At 40.2% G+C, this 19,577-nt stretch overlaps 1 protein-coding gene across 5 annotated transcripts in view; it reads right to left on the reverse strand.

Annotated features, from left to right (window-relative positions):
- Positions 1 to 4,635: 4,635 nt before the first annotated feature.
- WWP1 (WW domain containing E3 ubiquitin protein ligase 1) overlaps positions 4,636 to 19,577 on the reverse strand; it is a 114,834-nt gene continuing 99,892 nt past the window's right edge. For 4 of the 5 annotated variants that reach the window (XM_087420369.1, XM_087420367.1, XM_087420365.1 and 1 more), the window contains 4 exons: positions 14,703 to 14,807; positions 12,070 to 12,166; positions 11,575 to 11,647; positions 4,636 to 6,034 (listed from right to left, as the gene is read on the reverse strand). In XM_087420369.1, coding sequence (XP_087276495.1) covers positions 5,935 to 6,034; positions 11,575 to 11,647; positions 12,070 to 12,166; positions 14,703 to 14,807 — 375 coding nt within the window. In that variant the 3' untranslated portion in view covers positions 4,636 to 5,934. Of the gene's footprint in view, positions 6,035 to 6,260; positions 6,683 to 11,574; positions 11,648 to 12,069; positions 12,167 to 14,702; positions 14,808 to 19,577 lie in introns of those variants that run through there. The other variant, XM_087420368.1, reaches the window with a different exon arrangement.

Raw genomic sequence — 19,577 nt, forward strand, 5'->3', positions numbered from 1 at the left:
GAACTGTGTGGGTATGTGCTGTTTCTGTTTTATCATGTATATTTTAAAACAAAAAAGAAAACTGAAAATACTGGACCTCTGTATACCCATCTCTGATTCAACAATTGCTAATCTTTTGCTAAGATTACACACATTTTTACTTAAATGTGTGTATATATTTTTATTTACTTCTAAACCTTTGAAATTGCAGACAGCATACTTCATCCCTAAGTATTTCAGCATGCATTGTCTCAGAATAAGGGACATCTTTCTAAACAAACACAAATCCATTACCACAACTAGGAAGTTAACAGTAATTCTTGATCATCATCTAATATCCAGCCATATTCAAATTTCCTCAAATGTCCCCAAATGTCTTACACTTTTAAAACCAGGATCCATTCAAAGATCATACATTGCATTTGATTTTCCGCCTTAGTTTTTTAAAATTTAGAACAGTTTCCTCATCTTTTTTCTCACAGTGTTGACTTTTTGAAGAGACCGGTCTAGTCCTCTTACAGATTATCCCACATTTCCAGCTCAGCCGTGTTGACCACACTTGGAGAACCACCGTTCCATCTTATTTTCAGGGACTCCAATTTATTACATGTATATTGGATCTTTGGCTAACTTTTATATTTATCACTTTCTAAGTTTTCTATTTACCTCTTTCAGTTTCATTTTCTTGGCTCTCTTCATTTCTCCCTTATTTTATTTTTGATTGTATGTTTTCTTCCTTAGATACTTCTTGTCTTCACTTCTCAGATGTTTTTTTTCTTCCACGTTTTTCCTGATTTCAGTCAGCAGTCATTTCACATCTTCATGTTGTTTGTCCACTTCTGAGTTTTTGAATTTCTAATCTGGATTTTTTTCATATTTGCAATTTATATTTAATTCATATTAGTATATTTTGTTAAAGAATTTTACTCAGTTTTTTTCTGTTTTAAGCATTTTCATCAGAAATATTTCTGTTTTCAATTTTCTCTTTAGAGTGACTTTTAATGTCTTTTCTGGAGATGCCATTTGTGTGTGTGTGTTGAGTGCCAGCAGGGTAATCAAATGGGACGTGAGGGGTTTGGGTTTTAGTTCAAAAATACCTTCTGCTGAGTAGTTTTTGTGAAATGAGGTATTTTTCAGTAATAAAACCTATTTTATGGAGGGGAGAGTCGGTCTTCTGTTACTTTATAGAGCTTTTTAAAAAAATTTTTACTTTAAAATAATTATAGATTCATAGGAAGTTGCAAAAAAAAAATAGTACAGAGAGGTCCTTCCCCAGTTGCCCCAATGGTAACACAGAACACTATCAAAACCAGGAAATGGGTACAGGCCACAGGTCTTATTCAGATTTTATCACTTAAAATGCTCTCACGGTTATTCTATGGTTTTATCACACGTATCGATTTTTGTAACTGCCGCCATAATCAAGATACAGAACTGTTCCAGCATCACTGACATGCCTAGCGCTACCCTTTATAGTCACAGCCATCCACCTCCCCTCCCTGCCACCATCCCCAAGCCTGGCCACCACTAATCTGTGCTAATTTTGTAATTTCAAGAATGTTATATAAAGGGAATCATACACTATGTGACCTTTTGAGATTGGCTTTTTTCATTCTGCATAATTCTTTGAGATCTTTTTATTGTTGACTATATTTCATTGTATGGTGGTACCAGTTTATTTAATCCTCCACTGAAGGGCATTTAGGCTGTTTCCAGTCTTTGGCTGCTACGAACATCAGGCGCAGGTTATAGCAACATCAATTTTCATTTCTGTGGGTTAACGGCCTAGGAGTGCAGTTGCTGGGTCTGTTAGAGAGCTGTTATCTTCCTTTTTCCCTGTTTACTAAGGGATGGCTCCCTTCTCCATGATGTGGTACCTCCCCAAAATTGTGATTCTGTGCACTTTCTCAGTTTCTTCCTTTTGACTTCTCAAGAGTCTGACTCAGTAGGTCTCACATGGTTCTTGGCATTTCTCCACTCAGGGTGAGACCTGACTTCTGGGAATGAACCCTAGGGACCCCATTATATTCTTTCCTGTGCATTCCACACTTGACTCTGCTCTTGTGTGTTCCAGAGCTAGTTTGAGATGCTTATATCCCCACATGTGTCAACAGAATTTTGTAGTATTCTGTCTTCTAAACGTATCACAGACGTGGGCTGTGGGGGATTATAATTACCTCTTCTGTGGATATATTTCCTTCCTTCTTTTGAGGATATGAGAAGAAATCTGAATTTGGAAAGTGGCTGTTATCCTATGAGAATCTGAAAGTTCTCAATTTCTTGTTGGCAAAATTTCCCACTGAGTGTTTAATCATAGACTGGACTAGCTGTGGACTTGGTAAAAATGACTTCACTCAGACTCACTTTCCTTATCTATAAAATAAGCATCATTACAACAAAGGAAAAAGCAAAAAAACACCTACCTAATCGAGTTGTGAGGATTAAACAGAACATGTAAAGTATTTAGCATGAGTATCAGTAACTATTATCATCTGATTGCATTTTCCTTGGTTGAGATTGGGAGAGAAAATTTGGAATTTAGGAAATACCACTTTTGCATTTGTAAGTAAGTTTTTGTTGTTGGCACATTATTTTGGGGGTATTCTTTGCTTTCATGTGGTGTTCACTATACAGCCTCTCTTGGACTGTGTGCCTGGGCGTTACTGGGAAGAAAAACCTAGGAGGAGGGCTTGAGTACTTCGGCAGGGGCCACGTGCAGTTAATTTAATGCACATCCTGTCCTGACCCATTGCACCGCCCTCTGAAAGCCATGAACTGTGCTTCTGCCTTGTGACTGAAGAGTATATGCTAGGAAGAAGGGAAACACATCAAGGTAGAAAGCTGCTGTGATCCAGGCAGGGCTTTTCCCTTGAGACAGACATAATCCCCAGTTGAACTCAAATTCGGTTTTTAAATTCAGTGGATTAAGAAAACGGGGGGGGGGGGGGGGGATGTTATAAGAGAACCTGTATTATTTTCTCATCCGCATATTTCAACAAGAGAAGGTTTTGTTTGAATTCTGCAGTGTCTACCAGGGGATCTTAGGTTCAACCCAACATTCAGACTCAGAAAGCCTGTGATTGATAGGCTCCACTTGGCTTCAGCTCACTCAGAAGGCTACAGGACAGGACACACAGCTGGCCAGGCCAGCGTGGGGCCTCCTCACATTTGGAGGTGACCTTACAGGAGCAGCTGCTGTAGCAGAGCGTCCACATGGCTGCAAGAACCATCGTCTCCCGAGGTGAAAGCTCGGGGACCTCATGGGGACGTACAGTTACGAGATTCCACACTCGGGGAAGTCAAAGCTATGGTTTCCTAGCAATCAAGTGTCTGGAGTTGGCCCAGTCCAGAGGCAGCTTACCAGTCAGGGGTCCTTTCTAACAGAAGCAATATTGCCTGATACTGTTGTTAACACACAGCACCCTATCCAGTTTTGAGGATAAGAGCCAGGTGGTTAACACAAGGCTGAAGGGTAACAGATTTTGTTAATCCTTTCAGCTTGAACCTCCTAGAAGTAGGAAAAACAAAACCGAAAGTCCACTTGTAGCTTCTTTCCCCAGCAGACACTAGCCTGCCTGAGGGACTTTGCTGTGCCTGTGATCCACTCCCGGGGCTCAGTTTATGGGTGGTGGGGATGGGGAGTGTCTGAGCCACCTGTTTCCTCCTGACTGACTGTTCAGGCATGGTGAGCTGTGCACTTCTGATTTCTCTGTGCCCAGCACAGGGCAGGACAGGGATGGGGAAGGAGGAGAGGAGGAGAGAGGTGCGCCGCATTCCTCAGGTTTCTCTCACTGCCATCGAGTGGATCAATCAAGACACTAAACCCAAGGGCCGGCCCTGTGGCTTGGTGGTTAAGTGCGCGCGCTGCAATGCTGGCGGCCCGGGTTCGGATCCCGGGTGCGCATCGAGGCACCACTTCTCCGTCCATTCTGAGGCCGAGTCCCACATACAGCAACTAGAAGGATGTGCAGCTATGACATACAACTATCTGCTGGGGCTTTGGGGGGAAAAAATAAAATAAATAAAATCTTTAAAAAAAAAAAAAAAGACACTAAACCCTGCCTAGAGGCCTGGGTTCTACAGTTGGGTATGAAGGGTGGAAGGCCCTGACACGATCTCCACACCAGCCTTCTCCAGAAAGCTGGTTTGGTCTCTGCAGCCTCTGGGTAGCCTCATCTGTGCACAGACACTTCTCACCTGAGGTGAGGAGGGAGGACGGCACCCCCAAAGCCATCTGTCTTCAGTCAGGTCTGCCAGGTGGTGGTCTCCCTCACCTCCACCAATGATGCTCAGTAACTTCTGCCAGAGCCGGATCCATCCAGCAGTGGTGACTTCTATGGCATCACTCAAGTAGCCCTTTTGAATACTGGTCACCCTCTACTGCAAGTCTGTCATATACATTAGTTGTTTGTTTTCTTCAATTTTTTAGGTTTGAAAATAACCAGGATTTGGGAAAGGAGTCTATTCAAGTGGATCCTGCCTTTATTTCATCTTTACTATGAATTTTGAATAAAAACGCAGAACACAATCTAAATATGTAGAAAAATAAAATTTTGGCAAAACAAACTACTGTTAAAGGCAGTTAAATTGTATGCTACGATTTTCCATATGTACTTAGCAGTGAAATAAGTTACAGATAACATCCAAGACGTCAGGTCCATGGTTATAAAAATTTAAGTTAGTGAAATTTACAGTGAATATTGAAATAATGATACAAATGGAAATTTAAGTTTCTATATTAATAAGGAAGCTGTTTGCTATAGGAGCATTAACATCAGATTTTAATTTGTTATACATCTTTGTAATTCAGCAAATGCCCTTGATAATGAAAAACAATTTAAAAGTGTTATTTACTTAGACCAAAAATAATGATCTATGTAAAAAGGGGGGGAGGGACCAGATTTTTTATATGCTTATTTAATTCAGATACATAGAATTTTCATGAATTTAAGAGGAATGAAGATATTTAAACACTAACGGAAAATCATTAGCTCGTGTTTGAGTGTTCAAATGCTTATGTAACTCTTCAGTCCATCTGGTTTTATAATAAAAAACTTTCAACACAAACAAAAGCAGAAAAGTTCACATGACCTTTTTATATGTTCCTAAGTATTAAACTGCATCAATTTATTATGAATTAAATTTAAAGAACATCACAGACTTAAAAACAAAAATACAGAAGTGCCTGATTCTTTTTAATTCCACAAATGCCTAGCATCCCAAAGTAACATGTAAACAAACCTCTATGCTGTGTGATGAAGTCTTCCCAGTCTCTAAAATAAACTAAATGGTACTGGATCTAGTATATGACTTTCATGAAAGTTATGGTTTCATTCATTACTTTGTATTAGTGATATAGCAAAGAGGGAAAATTTTCAACTATTGTATTTATTTAAAACAAATTGACAGGTTCAAGCACCTGTCTCCAGAAAAGCCAGCAGCATTGTTTAACATACTCAAAGTAAGATTTGGCCTAAGCCTTAATACCTTCCTGAACAGCTATGCAACTCAACGCCCTCAGGGGATGTCACACGGGAGGAGAACGTGGAGCAATTTGCACTTTCTCCCCTGGATGACAGAAACAAGGTCGAGCAAATCCAGAATACTTTTGAATGAACGGCTGTCATGTTTAATACACTCGGAGCTCTATAAAACTAGAGCCACCATCATATACGTTTAGATAGATATATACTTCTCATTTTTGATAAAGTCTCTTGCTTGCTTCAAATTTTAAGGATGATCTTTTTCCTGGTCAGTCACTTCAAGGGAACAATAAATAAAGTAGAAAAGGATGAATTGTTTTGCATATTTCTGTGGAAGAACGGAAAATGTTTATACTTTGAGAGGTTCAGAAAATTCACTGTACAGAATGAACAGCTTATATACACTATCTGTGCAATTTTTCTTGGCTGGGGTATTTAAATGCAAGAGCTCCTCCAAAACAAGAAGCCACATTCATTCTTGTCCAAATCCCTCTGTCTCTTCTATTGCAAAAAGAAGTTTTTCCTTTAGTTGTTCATAACTCTTATATGGTGGTAGATCCAAGCGATTAAAACTGAACAAAAACAAAAACAAAATCAGATGTGTTTTCAACAAAACAAACTGTAAAAATTTCTAATACAGTATCTTTTAACCACATTTGAAAAACCAAATGGATAGAGGAAGTATGTAAAAATTTTGCTGGAAGTATTCTAACAATTTACTACTGTAATATTACTTAATATAATATTAACATATACAAATTCTTACAGCAATCTATTCAAATTTAAGACCTATTCATAAAAATATTTTAACATTTCCCAGAGAAAACTGGAATTACAAACAATAATTGTAATGATATGGATAAAGACTGGAATTTTTTTTTGAAAAAGTCTAATTTTCTCTGTTCTGTCCTGTTTCTGTTACAGTGTGTCATGAGTCCCTAACTTCTTTCGGGTTAAGAGCCCATTTCTTTCAGTCACTCACTCATTCATCAGTTATTTATTGATACGCTATTATGTATCAGGTGTTTTTCCAGGAGCCGGTGGATACAGTGATGAAAAACTAAAATCCCTGCCTCATGGAACTTAAATTCTGGGGTAGAGACAGTCGATAGACAAATGTACACTTTGGTCTTTTCAAATAATCTCACCTTATGTATAAACTTTTCTAAAATGACATGTTTTCAGTCCTGCCAGACTCCAAGTTTCCCTGCTGAGATTAACTGATGAAATATAGAAAATATATTAAAAATGCTTAAAATATCAATGTATTGTTTTTCAATTTACAACGGTGGAATAACACTGAATTTTTTAAGATACAGCACTGAGTAGCTGGATGAGGATTCAGGGGTCCAGGGTTGTGGTCCCCACTCCGTCAGTGTAGTGAAGTAGCTCTGAGGAGGCACACCTTTCTGTACTTTGGTCTTCTCGTGTGGAAGGTTCTTAGACCATCCAGGTTCCTCTTACCACTCCTGCTGGTTCCCACCTGCCCCTGCCCCACTCCCACCTACGAGTCAGGAAACCTGAAAACCAAGAGCAGCCAACCTAACGGTGTGCTTCTCAAACCTTTTTATCCTCTTCGTATGAAAAGTTAAATGTATTGACGGTAGCAGTCCAGCAGACCATAGAACTTCCTACGCAGCCCCTGCCACTGCCCCCACCATTCAAGTGTGCCTCAAGGCACAGTCTGACAGTGGAAGCCAGCAAAAGATTTTTCAGTGGAGCCCTAAACTGAGACACCAGTCCCCTTCCAGTTCTCCTACAGCCTTCATGAAGAACCTCTGTTCAATTCCGTCATTCTGGCTACCGACTCTCTCCCTTCTTTCCCTCCTGATCTTTCTATTGCTGCTATATTCTCGTACATATATACTTCCCCGTCATCTCTTATCTGGACCATCAGAATTTCCTGCCTACTGATCTTACATACACTTTTTTAAGTCTTCTCCACAACCTATCGAGCCTTCTGTCACTGCCAGAGGAACTTTCCTAAGAAGACCACCAGTTTAACCTCTGCTGCTTCCAATTACTGTGGAGGGGTGGGGAAGGAGGCCTGTGCTGTTTGGTGTAGCCCCCATCAACTTATTTAATGTTCTCCAAGGAGGCCACGTGCTTTTCTCTTCTATGACCATGCTCTTATGGCTCTGCTGTGGCCTGGAATACCCTTTTCTGCCTATGAAAATATTGTTTATTCATGCAGAATCAGTTCAAATGCTACAACTTCCTCCAGGAATTCTTCTTGAGCGTATTATATAGACTTAATAATTCCCCTCTCTATAAGCTCTTTTTATTTCTATTTTAGCATTTACTTTATTATGACTGACTGGTTTCTTCCATTAGATTCTAAAAGCCACGAGGGCAGAGTTGTCACTGTACTCTCCTAACAGTCATCCATTTCACATACAGTAGACATTTAGTAACGTTTAGTTGAACTACATAAGAAAGTGGATTACTTGAAAACATCTGCAACAGTTCTAAGACATGAGGCATTATGTTTTGTGCTGGTTTACAAAAAGGACAGAGACATACTAAAATCTACTCATCTTTTATTGAGTACTTACTATGTGAATATCAGAATACTGTTTTAAGTTTTAGTTCAGCTTTTTTTTAGTTCCAGCTTTGAGTCAAATCTGCTACTTCTACTTTCTTATCTGTAAAAAGGGAAGACACTGACCAATACACTTCCTGAGGACTCTGCGGGAACAGCTCCTGTCGGCTTGCTATACCACTGCAGATGGCCTGAGGCACCTGCCCTGACAGCTGCCACCTCACGCAGCAGAGCACGGGAGAGGAGAGCAGTAGGCTCCCGTCAGAACTGTCCACACGACTCCACCACAGATGACGGCACTGCTTACCTCAGTCACTACTGACTCACCTTTCTGGATCACCTCTGTTCATCCAAGTTCTCATCTGAGTACTGATCACCTGTATCTGGCCTGATGTGAATTACATCCCCACCCCACCCTCCATCTCAGACCTTTCCAATCCACCCTTCTGAACGTCTGTTTTATGATTTGCAGTTTTCTATAGTCTTAACTCCTCTCTTGCCTTAACTGAAATCCAGCTAGTCTGAAACATCCATTTCCCCTGCAGCCAGTCAACAAAACTCTCCCCTCTGAGGCACACACCATCTAGCCGTGCAGCCTTCTTTCCGGACTCTGTTACAGCTGTAGACCGCCCGCTCACGCTCCTTTCACTGAAAGCTTCGGCACTGGGCCACAGTCCCCTCTCCCTCACGGGGACGACAGGCAACGCCCCGGCCTTCAGTCCTCCTCCTCCTCAGTGACCTGCTCCTCTACTTCAGTTACTGACTTCAGGTTCAGTGAAGAACATTTCTAATTAACAAACTACCCTCTGGCCACTGTCTTTCCAGCTGACTTCAATTAAAATGCCACCCTGTTGACCCATTCCTTTCTCACCATCCTATCCTGTCAGACGGCGCCCCCTCCCCGCCCCGGTCCTCACTTTCTACTCAACCCACAGCCCACTGTTACAATCACTATCCCTCGAAAATACTTTTAAATCCCGTCTCTCCCTCTTTTGAACTTACTAATCAAAACTCAAACCAGGAATGAATTCAGCCTTCTACTTTCCTGTTCCTTGTACCTTAACACTGCAAGTTACTGGGGGGACATCCTACAACCAGGAAGACTGGTGTCACTCTACATGAACGACTAGACCCGAGCGGGCCATCCACACTGCCCAGCATTCTTCGCCATATTTCTCTAGTAAATACTTATCTCGGACAACTCTCCCATTCTTCCTCCTCAAAAGTTTTTCCTGTCTTCACTCATAGCCGGTGACCTCACCTTATACTTTGAGAAAATAGAAACCAACAGTTGATAGCTATTTTCCCTTCACAGAATCTCAAGTAGATCTATAGGTTATACCCAACTTTTCTTCCTCTACTGTAAAAATGGAAGTGTTCCTGTTTTTATCCAAGGCCAATTCCTTAATGTGTCCTCAGAATCCCAGTTCTTTCCATCTTTCTTACAGAATTAGCTCCTTTGTCATGAACTCTCTTCTCACCCCGCCTCAACAATCTGTCCTCCTCTATAGGATTCACCAATTTAATCTAGGCTGGTATTCTCCATTTTTTTTTGGTCACAGGATCCCTTTTCACTTAAAAATATTGAGAACCCCGAAGAGCTTTGTTTATGTGAATTATATCTATTGATATTTACTATATTAGAAGTTAAAACTGAGAAATTTAAAAAATCACTTTAAAATAACTTTATGAAAAAATGACTATTTTCAAAAAAAAAATAGTGAAGAGTGACCTTATTTTGTATTTTTGCAAAGCTTTTTAATGTGCTTAATACAAGACATCTGGATTCTGTTGCACTGTATTGTTTTTAAGTATATGAAAATCTGTCCCCACACAGAGATGCAGTTAGAAAATAGAGATGTACTCTAGTCATTTTTTGAGATAATTGTGGGTATTATTCTTTGATACCATACTAAATTTGACAACGTTACGCAAATATGGGTTCTGAAATCATATCAAAGAACTTTTTGTACTCTGTTACGTAAAATCCATGGGTTTACCTTGCACTTTGAATGAATCTTTTACCCACGCATGATTTTGTAACATCATGCCCTGGTCATTTGGAAATACTGGTTCACCGAGTTATAAAGAATTTCCAAATGTTGACACATTTAACTATATAATAGAAAAAAAAATCACATTTGTTAATTAAACCACCAAACTCATCAGAGGAGTCTTGTGAAGTTGTCAAACTCATGGTGGTATAGACAAGTTTTCCAAATGTTTTCCTTGAGGTGACAAGCTGACTTCATTACTTTTCAAGAAAATATCTGCTAGATACTCAAGTCTGAATAAACACAGTTTGTTTGTCAGTCATTGTTTCAAGGAAAAACAGTGTTGCGTGAAAAAAGCAAGCCGGTTCAGCTGTCCACTCAACCAGCTGCCAAAGAGCTCCCCTTGGGACGGCTGCCATTCCTTGGTGCGCAGAATGCTCTGTGCACACGTCCTGTTTGTCATTCACAATATTACAAAGACACAGACTCAGTCCTCAGGATTTAATAAAGTTAATAACTGCTACTGCTTCATAAAGAACAGTCTTCAATGAGCCTGGCTTTTTTTTTTGCTTTAAACTGCGGGTGTGTGGTGGCGAGGAACAGAGAGACGGCAGCTGGTGCCACTGCCTTGATCTGGGCGAAGGCACGAGCGGTTTTACCCGCCATGGCTTTTGCACCATAAGTGCAAATGTCAAAGCAATAAAAAGGCAAATAATGGCTTAGTCTAAAAACAGTTTTGACCCCCTGAAAGAACCACGTACCTTTAAGCCATCATCATCTTTTAAGTCTGTAACTAATCTTTCTGCATTCACTCTTGCATCCAATTCCTTCTCTCCTCTGCTGCAGAGGGATTCATCTTGGATCTCACTACTTGTTATTTAAAACTCTTCAAAGGCTTCTAATTGCCCTCAAAGTGAAATCCACATTCCTTATAAAAGCCTATAAGGCTTTACATAATTTAGCCAGTGCCTACATTTCCCAATTCTTTTTATCCCCTCTCTCAATTAATGAAGTTCCATTCACAGCCGTCATCTTTCATTTCTTTGAAAAATGATTTCTTACTTCAGGCTCTTTGGAAATGACCCTGTACAAAGAACGCGCTGTTCCTTCCCACAGTGTGCCACTATCAGACTCCAGCATGACCTTCCTGAGACATCTCCCTGACCACCTGACACGGAGCAGGCTCCCTCCAGGTGAGCTCTGCTACAGCACCTCCTTACGTCCTCTGAGGGGCTTCCTAGAATTTGCACATAGTTGTGTACCTGGTGGTGATTCGTGGCCCCTTCCCCAACAGAGCGAAAACGTCATAAAAGGCAGAGGGCACGTCAGCCTTATTTTATACACATGGGGGTACTCTAAATATCTGCTCAATCAATGGGTACTTTCTCAACTATTTACATTAGCCAACTAGAAATCATTCTAAAGCATTTAGTTATAGAATGCTGTATTAATCAGTCTGTTGTCAAAACTGAAATCCTGGCTACTTTAATGAATAAGCAGTAATACTGAGTCTTAAATATTTAAACAAAAGACTCATTCTCGCTTTCACCTTCCTATTTAGGAGTCTTGAACTTACCACGTGTGGCTTCTTGGTAACCAGGTGTCTTTGCCAACTTTTTCAATGCAAAACTTTTGAGGTCCATTACTTCCTAAACCAGGAAAACAAGACAAAATTCATCTGGTCCGTTAAACTTTCTGGTGTTGACAACTAGTTAAATAAGGGAAGATGTCAGTCATATGAATGATGCAGAATGAACCACAATGTAAACTGCTTCTGCCTAGAGCAGTGTCTTCCTGCTGCAGAGACCCACCACTGAGAGCACGTCCGTGGAAAGACAAGTGTCTACAGAATCCTGTCCCCTTCACAGTCACCCTAGGGGCAAAGCAATGGCCAGCCAGGCTGTGTGAGCAGACTCTCCTTCTTGTCTTACAAACGTATTTGGTATTAACCGTTTATTTGTGGTCTGGCACACACACAGCATGGAGCACAGAAGAACAATCCTTAGGTTCATGTCTGCTCCGTGCCTAAAGGCCATCACCGTCACAAATCACCCCAGAGGACTGCACTTACCCATGAGCTCGGCGAACCCTCCCAGAGGTAATCGGCAGGTCCCAGTGACAAACTGCAGTAGTCGCATTCTCACTTCATTGTCTGTCTCCTTCACAAACTGTGACAAAATCGAAGTTACTTTAAGATAAAATCAATGCTAAATTATCTTCAGTAATAAAAATAGTAGACAAATTATTCTTAAATTTCTTCAATAAAATTAAGAATTTATCCTGAAGAATAAGAAATTTAACACAGAAATTGGTTCAAAAGGTCTGTGATAACAAGTGGCTGGGGCATTTATTGTTTATGAAGGCTAGGCACCATGCTAAGTACATGGCGACTCTCACTTCAGTTCATTCCCACATGAACGTGGGTCAGCCACTGTGATCAACCCACAGAGAGGAAACAGGGGCTCCGAGAGGCTGTCATTTGTCCAAGGCCGTACGTACCACTAACGGGTACCCAGGGCAGATGCTGGGCCGTCACCTACAGAGGGCTCCCCATATGCCTGCTGTGTATTTAGCCCTCACAACAACACTGAGAGGGAGGTACTATCATTAACCACTCCTCTACACATATTAGAAAATGGAGGCCTAGAGAGGTGAAATAATTTCTCCTTCTCAAACCGCTAATTAGTAGCAGAACTAACAATCAACTCAGTCTGGTTGGGTTCTAAACCCCTGTTATCCTGACCTGAGCCGACTACTCTCCCCCTCATAAGTTACCAAAGACAAATGAACACTTCCCAATTGCCACTCTCAATAGTTTTTGGTATTTTCTCCCACTAAACACCATTTTCCAAACTTTCTGTGTTCTTCATACTTGAAAACCCAAAGTATGCATTCCTCTAAAAATATCTAGTTCACTGACTCTCTCTTTTTAAAGAGGGCCATAAATGAGTAACGTGGTGCAATACTGATTTGAGTTGGTCTCAGTATCTTAGAAGGCAAGGAACTTAGGGCGCAGTGTGCATAGAAATATATCTTAAAGACAGGGACTACACGTTAGCTCAAGATAAGAGAAAATGCTGTGCTAATCATGAACAAACACACAGAACTGTGCTGAGGCATGTATTTTGTCAAGACACGAGAGAGAGCTCATGACCGGGTCTGACATAAACCTCACCACTTTCCCTAAAACAAACCCAATGCAGAAAACACGACCTTCGTTTAGGTTTACAGGACCCCAAGTTTCAGCTCCTCAGGTGCAAAGACACAAACGCCCAAACGGAAAGTCAGAACACAAGGGAGGAAGGAGGCTGGGAAAGGGCCTGAAAGGGAAGACTGCAGACACCTGCATACGTTCTGTCTGGGATGCAATTCAGATACGTGAGGCTTGAAAATGGATTTATTCCTACCTTTTTGTTTACTGACTTTTTCTAGCAGGTAATACGCACACACAGTACAGAACTGAGAGTGAAGAGCCGCTTCTGCACCTCTCCCCTGACTGCTCAGCTCGCTCTGGAACTGCTGCCGGGTTTCTTGCCTCCTCCTCAGAGAAGGCACATTCACATACCCGCACAGACCCTGACTCCACAGAATCTAAGTTTTCCTTTCAACCAAATAGCATCATATTATACACACCTTCCTCTTCCCCTTAATACTGTATTGAAACATATTATTCTCCAATATTTTTGTTAATTTGCATTTAAAAAAGAATGATTACAAGGTACAGAATTACAGAATGGATATATTATAATTTATTTACTTAGTCCCCTCCTGATGGACATTTAGGTGTTTCAAGTCTGTTAGTATACCAATAACGTTGCAGTAAATATTCTGGTACGTGCCATTTTGCATATGTTGAGGTACATCTGTAAGATAAATTTCTAGAAGTGTGCACACTTCATTAAAGTATTAAGCAGTAAACACATGAAACATATCCTTATGAAAAGATGAAACCTTTGGAAAATCTTTCTATAGTAATACAAAAACCCAGGCTTACTTTTCACCTGAAAGTGATACAGTTAAACAAAAGTAAACCAGAAGTTCAGTCACTAAGCTGCTTGAATGAGTCTCAACTAGCAGATTTGTGTGAAGAATAGCCCTTTAAAATAGAGATTTTAAATTCTGAAATAAACACACAAAACAGGAAGTCTATTAACATGTGCTTCAAGATCAGCTGTAGTATGTGGATGCCCAGAGACCACGCTATTGGAGTTTAAGCCAACACACCAACAAAAGTAAGGAAAGAGAGCGGGAGGAGAGAGAGAGAGAAAAGGAAAAAGTCATTCCTGGACATGGTCCTCTAGATTATTCTAGTTCCCTAGCACAGTATCACCTTCAGAGGAAGAAGTATCTGCACTGACTTTCTCATTAAAAACACACTTCCTCATTTATGTTTAGAATTAAGTAGAATTTATAGAGTACTTTTATACTACTAGGAAAAAAAATGCTATAGCTACAACTATGACCATTACACTTTTCCGCACAGGAGAGTCTGTCATTCATGCTCTTATCTGGGAAGACAGTCAAGATAAGCACTGGGAAGGCCTGTAACAAGGGTCCACGCGACTTACTTCTGATGTGAATTCAAAGACTAATGACCACATCCAAGAGCAGTCTCAATATGAAAAATAACTGTTGTTTAAACCACTGTTTCATTAGAAAACGTTTTCTTTGAATATTTTGTTTCAAAAAAATAAAAGCAAATACCTGCCAAAACCAAATGATCTGCTTGCTGTTTCTTGTATAATGTCGATACACAGTATTTCTCTGCCAATCCGCCAAGTCAACCTCCTGCATGCCGCACAGCATAACCTGGGGAGTGAGCACAGGGCCAGGCCGTGGTGAAGATCTGGGGACGGGGACAACCACGAGACTGAAGGCCACTGACGCACAGCTAAGCACAGGCATAATTACATGAATAGCTGTGTGCTCGACAAGTAATGATCACAGTAAGCAAATCCAACAAAATTTGTGGCCATTTAACATACAGGATTCTTTGGTACTTTATCTTATTCATGTTTATTGAACTCAAACTGAACACAACATTTAGAGAAACTATTCTTCAAGAAAAACATTAGTTGTGCTAAAAAGAGTATCTCTTCTACTATAAATACATCCCAAATTACTGAAAAGTTTCAAACATAAATTTCTGGTTCTTTTTTTAAAATCTATGCTATCTTATCTATTTAAAGATTTTATTTATTTTATTTTTTTCCCCTCAAAGCCCCAGTAGATAGTTGTATGTCATAGCTGCACATCCTTCTAGTTGCTGTATGTGGGACTCGGCCTCAGGATGGACGGAGAAGTGGTGCCTCGATGCGCACCCAGGATCCGAACCCGGGCCACCAGCATCGCAGCGCGCGCACTTAACCACCAAGCCACAGGGCCGGCCCTATCTTATCTATTTAAAAGTAAAAATATACTAATCTCCTGTTATTCATTTATCCTGGCTTTGGGAATAAAATAGTCTACATATGTGAAATTTGCAAATAACCCCAGTTTACTATATATGGGATGAAAACTTTTTTTGGCATAATAAAATAGTTAATTTACATACAATAAAATTCACCTATTTTAAGTATAGAGGTAAATTTTTTAACAGTTTTATTTATTTATTTATTTTTGTGAGGAAGATCATCCCTGAGCTAACATCCATGCCAATTCTCCTCTTCTTGCTAAGGAAGACCATCTCTGAGCCAACATCTATTGCCAATCCTCCTCCATTTGTTTTTTTTTTCCCCAAAGCCCCAGTAGATAGCTGTATGTCATAGTTGCACATCCTTCTAGTTGCTGTATGTGGGACGCGGCCTCAGCATGGTCGGAGAAGCGGTGCGTCGGTGCACGCCTGGCATCCAAACCCGGGCCGCCAGTAGCGGAGCGCGAGCACTCAACCACTAAGCCATGGGGCCGGTCCCGTAAATGAGTTTTGACAGATGTATACACCTGTGTAACCACCACCACAATTAAAATGTAGAATATTTCCATTATGTCCCTTTTTGCAGTCAAAACTACCATCCTCATCCTTGGCTCTAGGTGATCAATGACTTCACCACAGATCAGATTTTTGAGACTATCATACATAGTGTGTACACACACACACTCTCTCTCTCTCACTTCTGCACCCCCTGCCCCACCCACCAGCACGTTTAGGAGATTAATCCACAGTGTTGTGGGGACCAGTGCTTCTTTCATATCACTGAGTGGTATTTTATTCTATGAATATACAACAATTTATTCATCCATTCACTTGCTGGTGGACACTTAGATTAAATTTTTGGCTTTGATGAATAAAGTTGTGATGAACATTTATGGCAAAATCTTTGTGTGAATATATATTTCATTTCGCCTGGGTAAATACCCAACAGTGGAACTGCTAGGGCGTAAGGTTGATAGATGTTTAACAGTGTAAGAAACTACCAACATTGCCCCCAAGTGGTATTACGTTTAGTTTTAATTTGCATTTCCCCAGTGACTAGTGAGCATCTTGCATGTGTTTATGTCATCAATATAGCCTCTTTTAGGGGGCCGGCCCAGTGGCATCGCAGTTAAGTGTGCGTGCTCCACTGCAGCGGCCCAGGGTTCGCGGGTTTGGATCCTGGGCGAGCACCAATGCACCATTTGTCAAGCCATGCTGTGGCGGCGTCCCACATAAAGTAGAGGAAGATGGGCACAGATGTTAGCCCAGGGCTAATCTTCTTCAGCAAAAAGAGGAGGATCGGTGGCGGATGCTAGCTCAGGGCTATTCTTCCTCACACACACAAAAAAACAAAAAAACCCCCAACTTTTGTGGAGTCTTCGCCCATTTAAAAAACATTTTGACTGTTTATTAAGTCATAAGAGGTTTTGTGAATATATATTCTGGATATAAGACCTCTGTCTTAATAGTTTCTCCCAGTGTGTAGGTTGCCTTTTCATTTACTTAACAGCGTCTTTTGAAGAACAGAAGTTTTTTAAGTTTTGATGAAGTCCAATTTATCCTTTGTGTGTGCATGTGGTTTATTGCTTTTTTGTGTTCTCCCTATGAAACTCTTGCCTACACTAAGATTTTTTCCTATTTTCTTTATAGCTTTCTTATTTATGTTTATGACTGATTTTAAATTAATCTTTATGGGCTGAAGTAGGGGTCAAGATTAATTTTCTTCCATATGGATATCCAGTTGATCCAGCATCATCTGTTTAAAAGACTTTCCCTTTCTCCACTGAAATATATTAGCACTTTTCTTGAGAATCAACTGACACAATGTGTGGACTCTCTCGTGTTCCACTGGTCTATCTGTCTATCCTTTCACAAATACCACATGATCTTAATTCCTACGGCTTTACAGTAATCCTTGAAATCAAGTAATGAGCATCCTCCAAGTTTGTCCTTTTTAAAATCTGTTCTGGCTAATCCAGAGCCTTTGCATTTCCTCGTAATTTTAGAATCAGCTTGTCAGTTCCTTAAGAAAATTCTGCTGGGATGTTGATTGGGATTGTGTTGAATACACAGATCAATTTGGAGCGAATATTTTTGCAATACTGAGTCTTCCAATGCATAACACGGTATATCTCTCCATTTATTAAAGTCTTTAATTTGCTGAGCAATGTTTGAGTTTTCAGTACAGAAGTCTTACATGCCTTTGGTTAAATTTGTTCATTTTTTGGATGTATTAGCAAATGAAACTTTAAAATTTCAATTTCCAAGTGTTTGTTGCTAGTATATACAAGATATACAATTGATTTTTAAATTACTGACATTGTCCCCTACAGTCTTGTTAAATTCACTATTATTTCTAGTAGCTTTGGGGTAGGTTCTTAGGATTTGCTAAGGTGGCAATCATCTTATCATCTGTGAATACGGACAGTTTTACTCTTTCCAACCTGTATGCTCTTTATTTTGGTTTTTGCACTGGCTAGGGCATCTGGTACAACGCAGAACAGAAATGGAGAGATGGACATTTTTGCCTTGTTCCAGTCTCAACAAGAACTACTCAAGGTATCACCATTCAGAACGATGTCAGGGTTTATCTTCTTTGTTCATGCCCTTATCAAACTGAGAAAGTTGCTTCTATTCCTAGTGTGATGAGAGTTTTTATAAAGAATGACTGTCATATCTTCTTAAAGTTTTAACCTGTAAAACGGGGCATGATTATGAATACCTATTATTTTGAATAATGGTATGAATACCTATTATTGTGATATTATTCACGGTTAACAGAGACAATGAATGGGAGTGAAAGAACGAACAATAGACTAGGAGTAAAAATCAAGATTTTCTCACAGCTCTGTACTATGAGCTAAGGGCAAATTGGTAACCAGTAAGGGCTTTTGTCTCCCTGTGCGTAAAAGGAAATGATCATACGGCCAAACCATTTCCAGGACTGTACGTGACAACACTGTAAACGTGACGAAGGGCTACGGGGAAGTGTGCCTGTCCACATCCTTTCCGACCTACTGTTTGGTCTCACCTCTGCTCCGATGCCGGAGCTCTGCCTCTAAGATAGGAGTTCTTAACCGAAGACATGGAATATTTTAGGTGTACAAATTTTGAGAATATAAAGTTGTTTAATTTTCTTCAGATTCTTAATGAAGTCTGTGATTAAAAATGATTAATAACTACTCTAAAAAATATCTTCCATTTTACTCTTCTAACATGCTTCTGTTAATTTGTGTAAGCAAGCTGTTAAGAAAGAGATGTTAACTAGGCTTAGAGAGAGTCCACGTGTCATTCAGGCTCGGAGTCCTGATTTTCATTTACTTCCCATGTCAGTCAGTTTCCAGAGGGCTAATTTCTACATAGGAATATTACTGCATGAAATTTAAGATGCTAATTTTTCATATGTACATTTGATTACATGAATGAACCAAGTTTCTCAACAGAGGACCCAAGATGGCTCAAGTTAAAATACTATACCCAAAGGAGGCAGAAAGGAAATGCCATGGACTATCCTAATGCCCTGCCCATGTTCTACTCTGTATGGGAAAAGGAGACTTCAAGAAGTCATGGTAACTAATCATTAGGGAAACACAAATCAAAACCACAATGAGATATCACCTCACACCCATTAGGATGGCTGCTATAAAGCAAACAAACGAACGAACAGAAAATAACAAGTGTAGGCAAAGATGTGGAGAAATTGGAACCTTTGTCCACTTCTGGGGGGAATGTAAAATGCTGCAGCCGCTATGGAAAACAGTGTGGCAGTTCCTCAAAAAATGAAATATAGAATTACTGTATGATCCAGTAATACCACTCCTGGGTATATATCCACAAGAATTGAAAGCAAGGTCTCAAAGAGATATCTGTACACCCACGTTCACAGCAGCATTATTCACAACAGCCAAAAGGTGGAAGTAACCCAAATATCCATTGACTGATGCATGGATAAACAAAATGTGGTATATACGTACAATGAAATATTATTCAACCTTAAAAAGGGAAGAAATTCTTACACATGCTATGATATGGATGCACTGGGAGGACGTTATGCTAAGTGAATTAAGCCAGTCACAATAAGACAAATACAGTATGATTTCACTTATATGAGAAACAGAAAGCTGGCTGCCAGGGGCTGGGAGGAGGGGAGATGGGGAGTTGTTGTT

The sequence above is a fragment of the Ceratotherium simum genome, chromosome 31 (assembly GCF_057802395.1).
Source record: "Ceratotherium simum simum isolate JZ-2026a chromosome 31, ASM5780239v1, whole genome shotgun sequence".
In the NCBI taxonomy this organism is placed as follows: domain Eukaryota; kingdom Metazoa; phylum Chordata; class Mammalia; order Perissodactyla; family Rhinocerotidae; genus Ceratotherium; species Ceratotherium simum.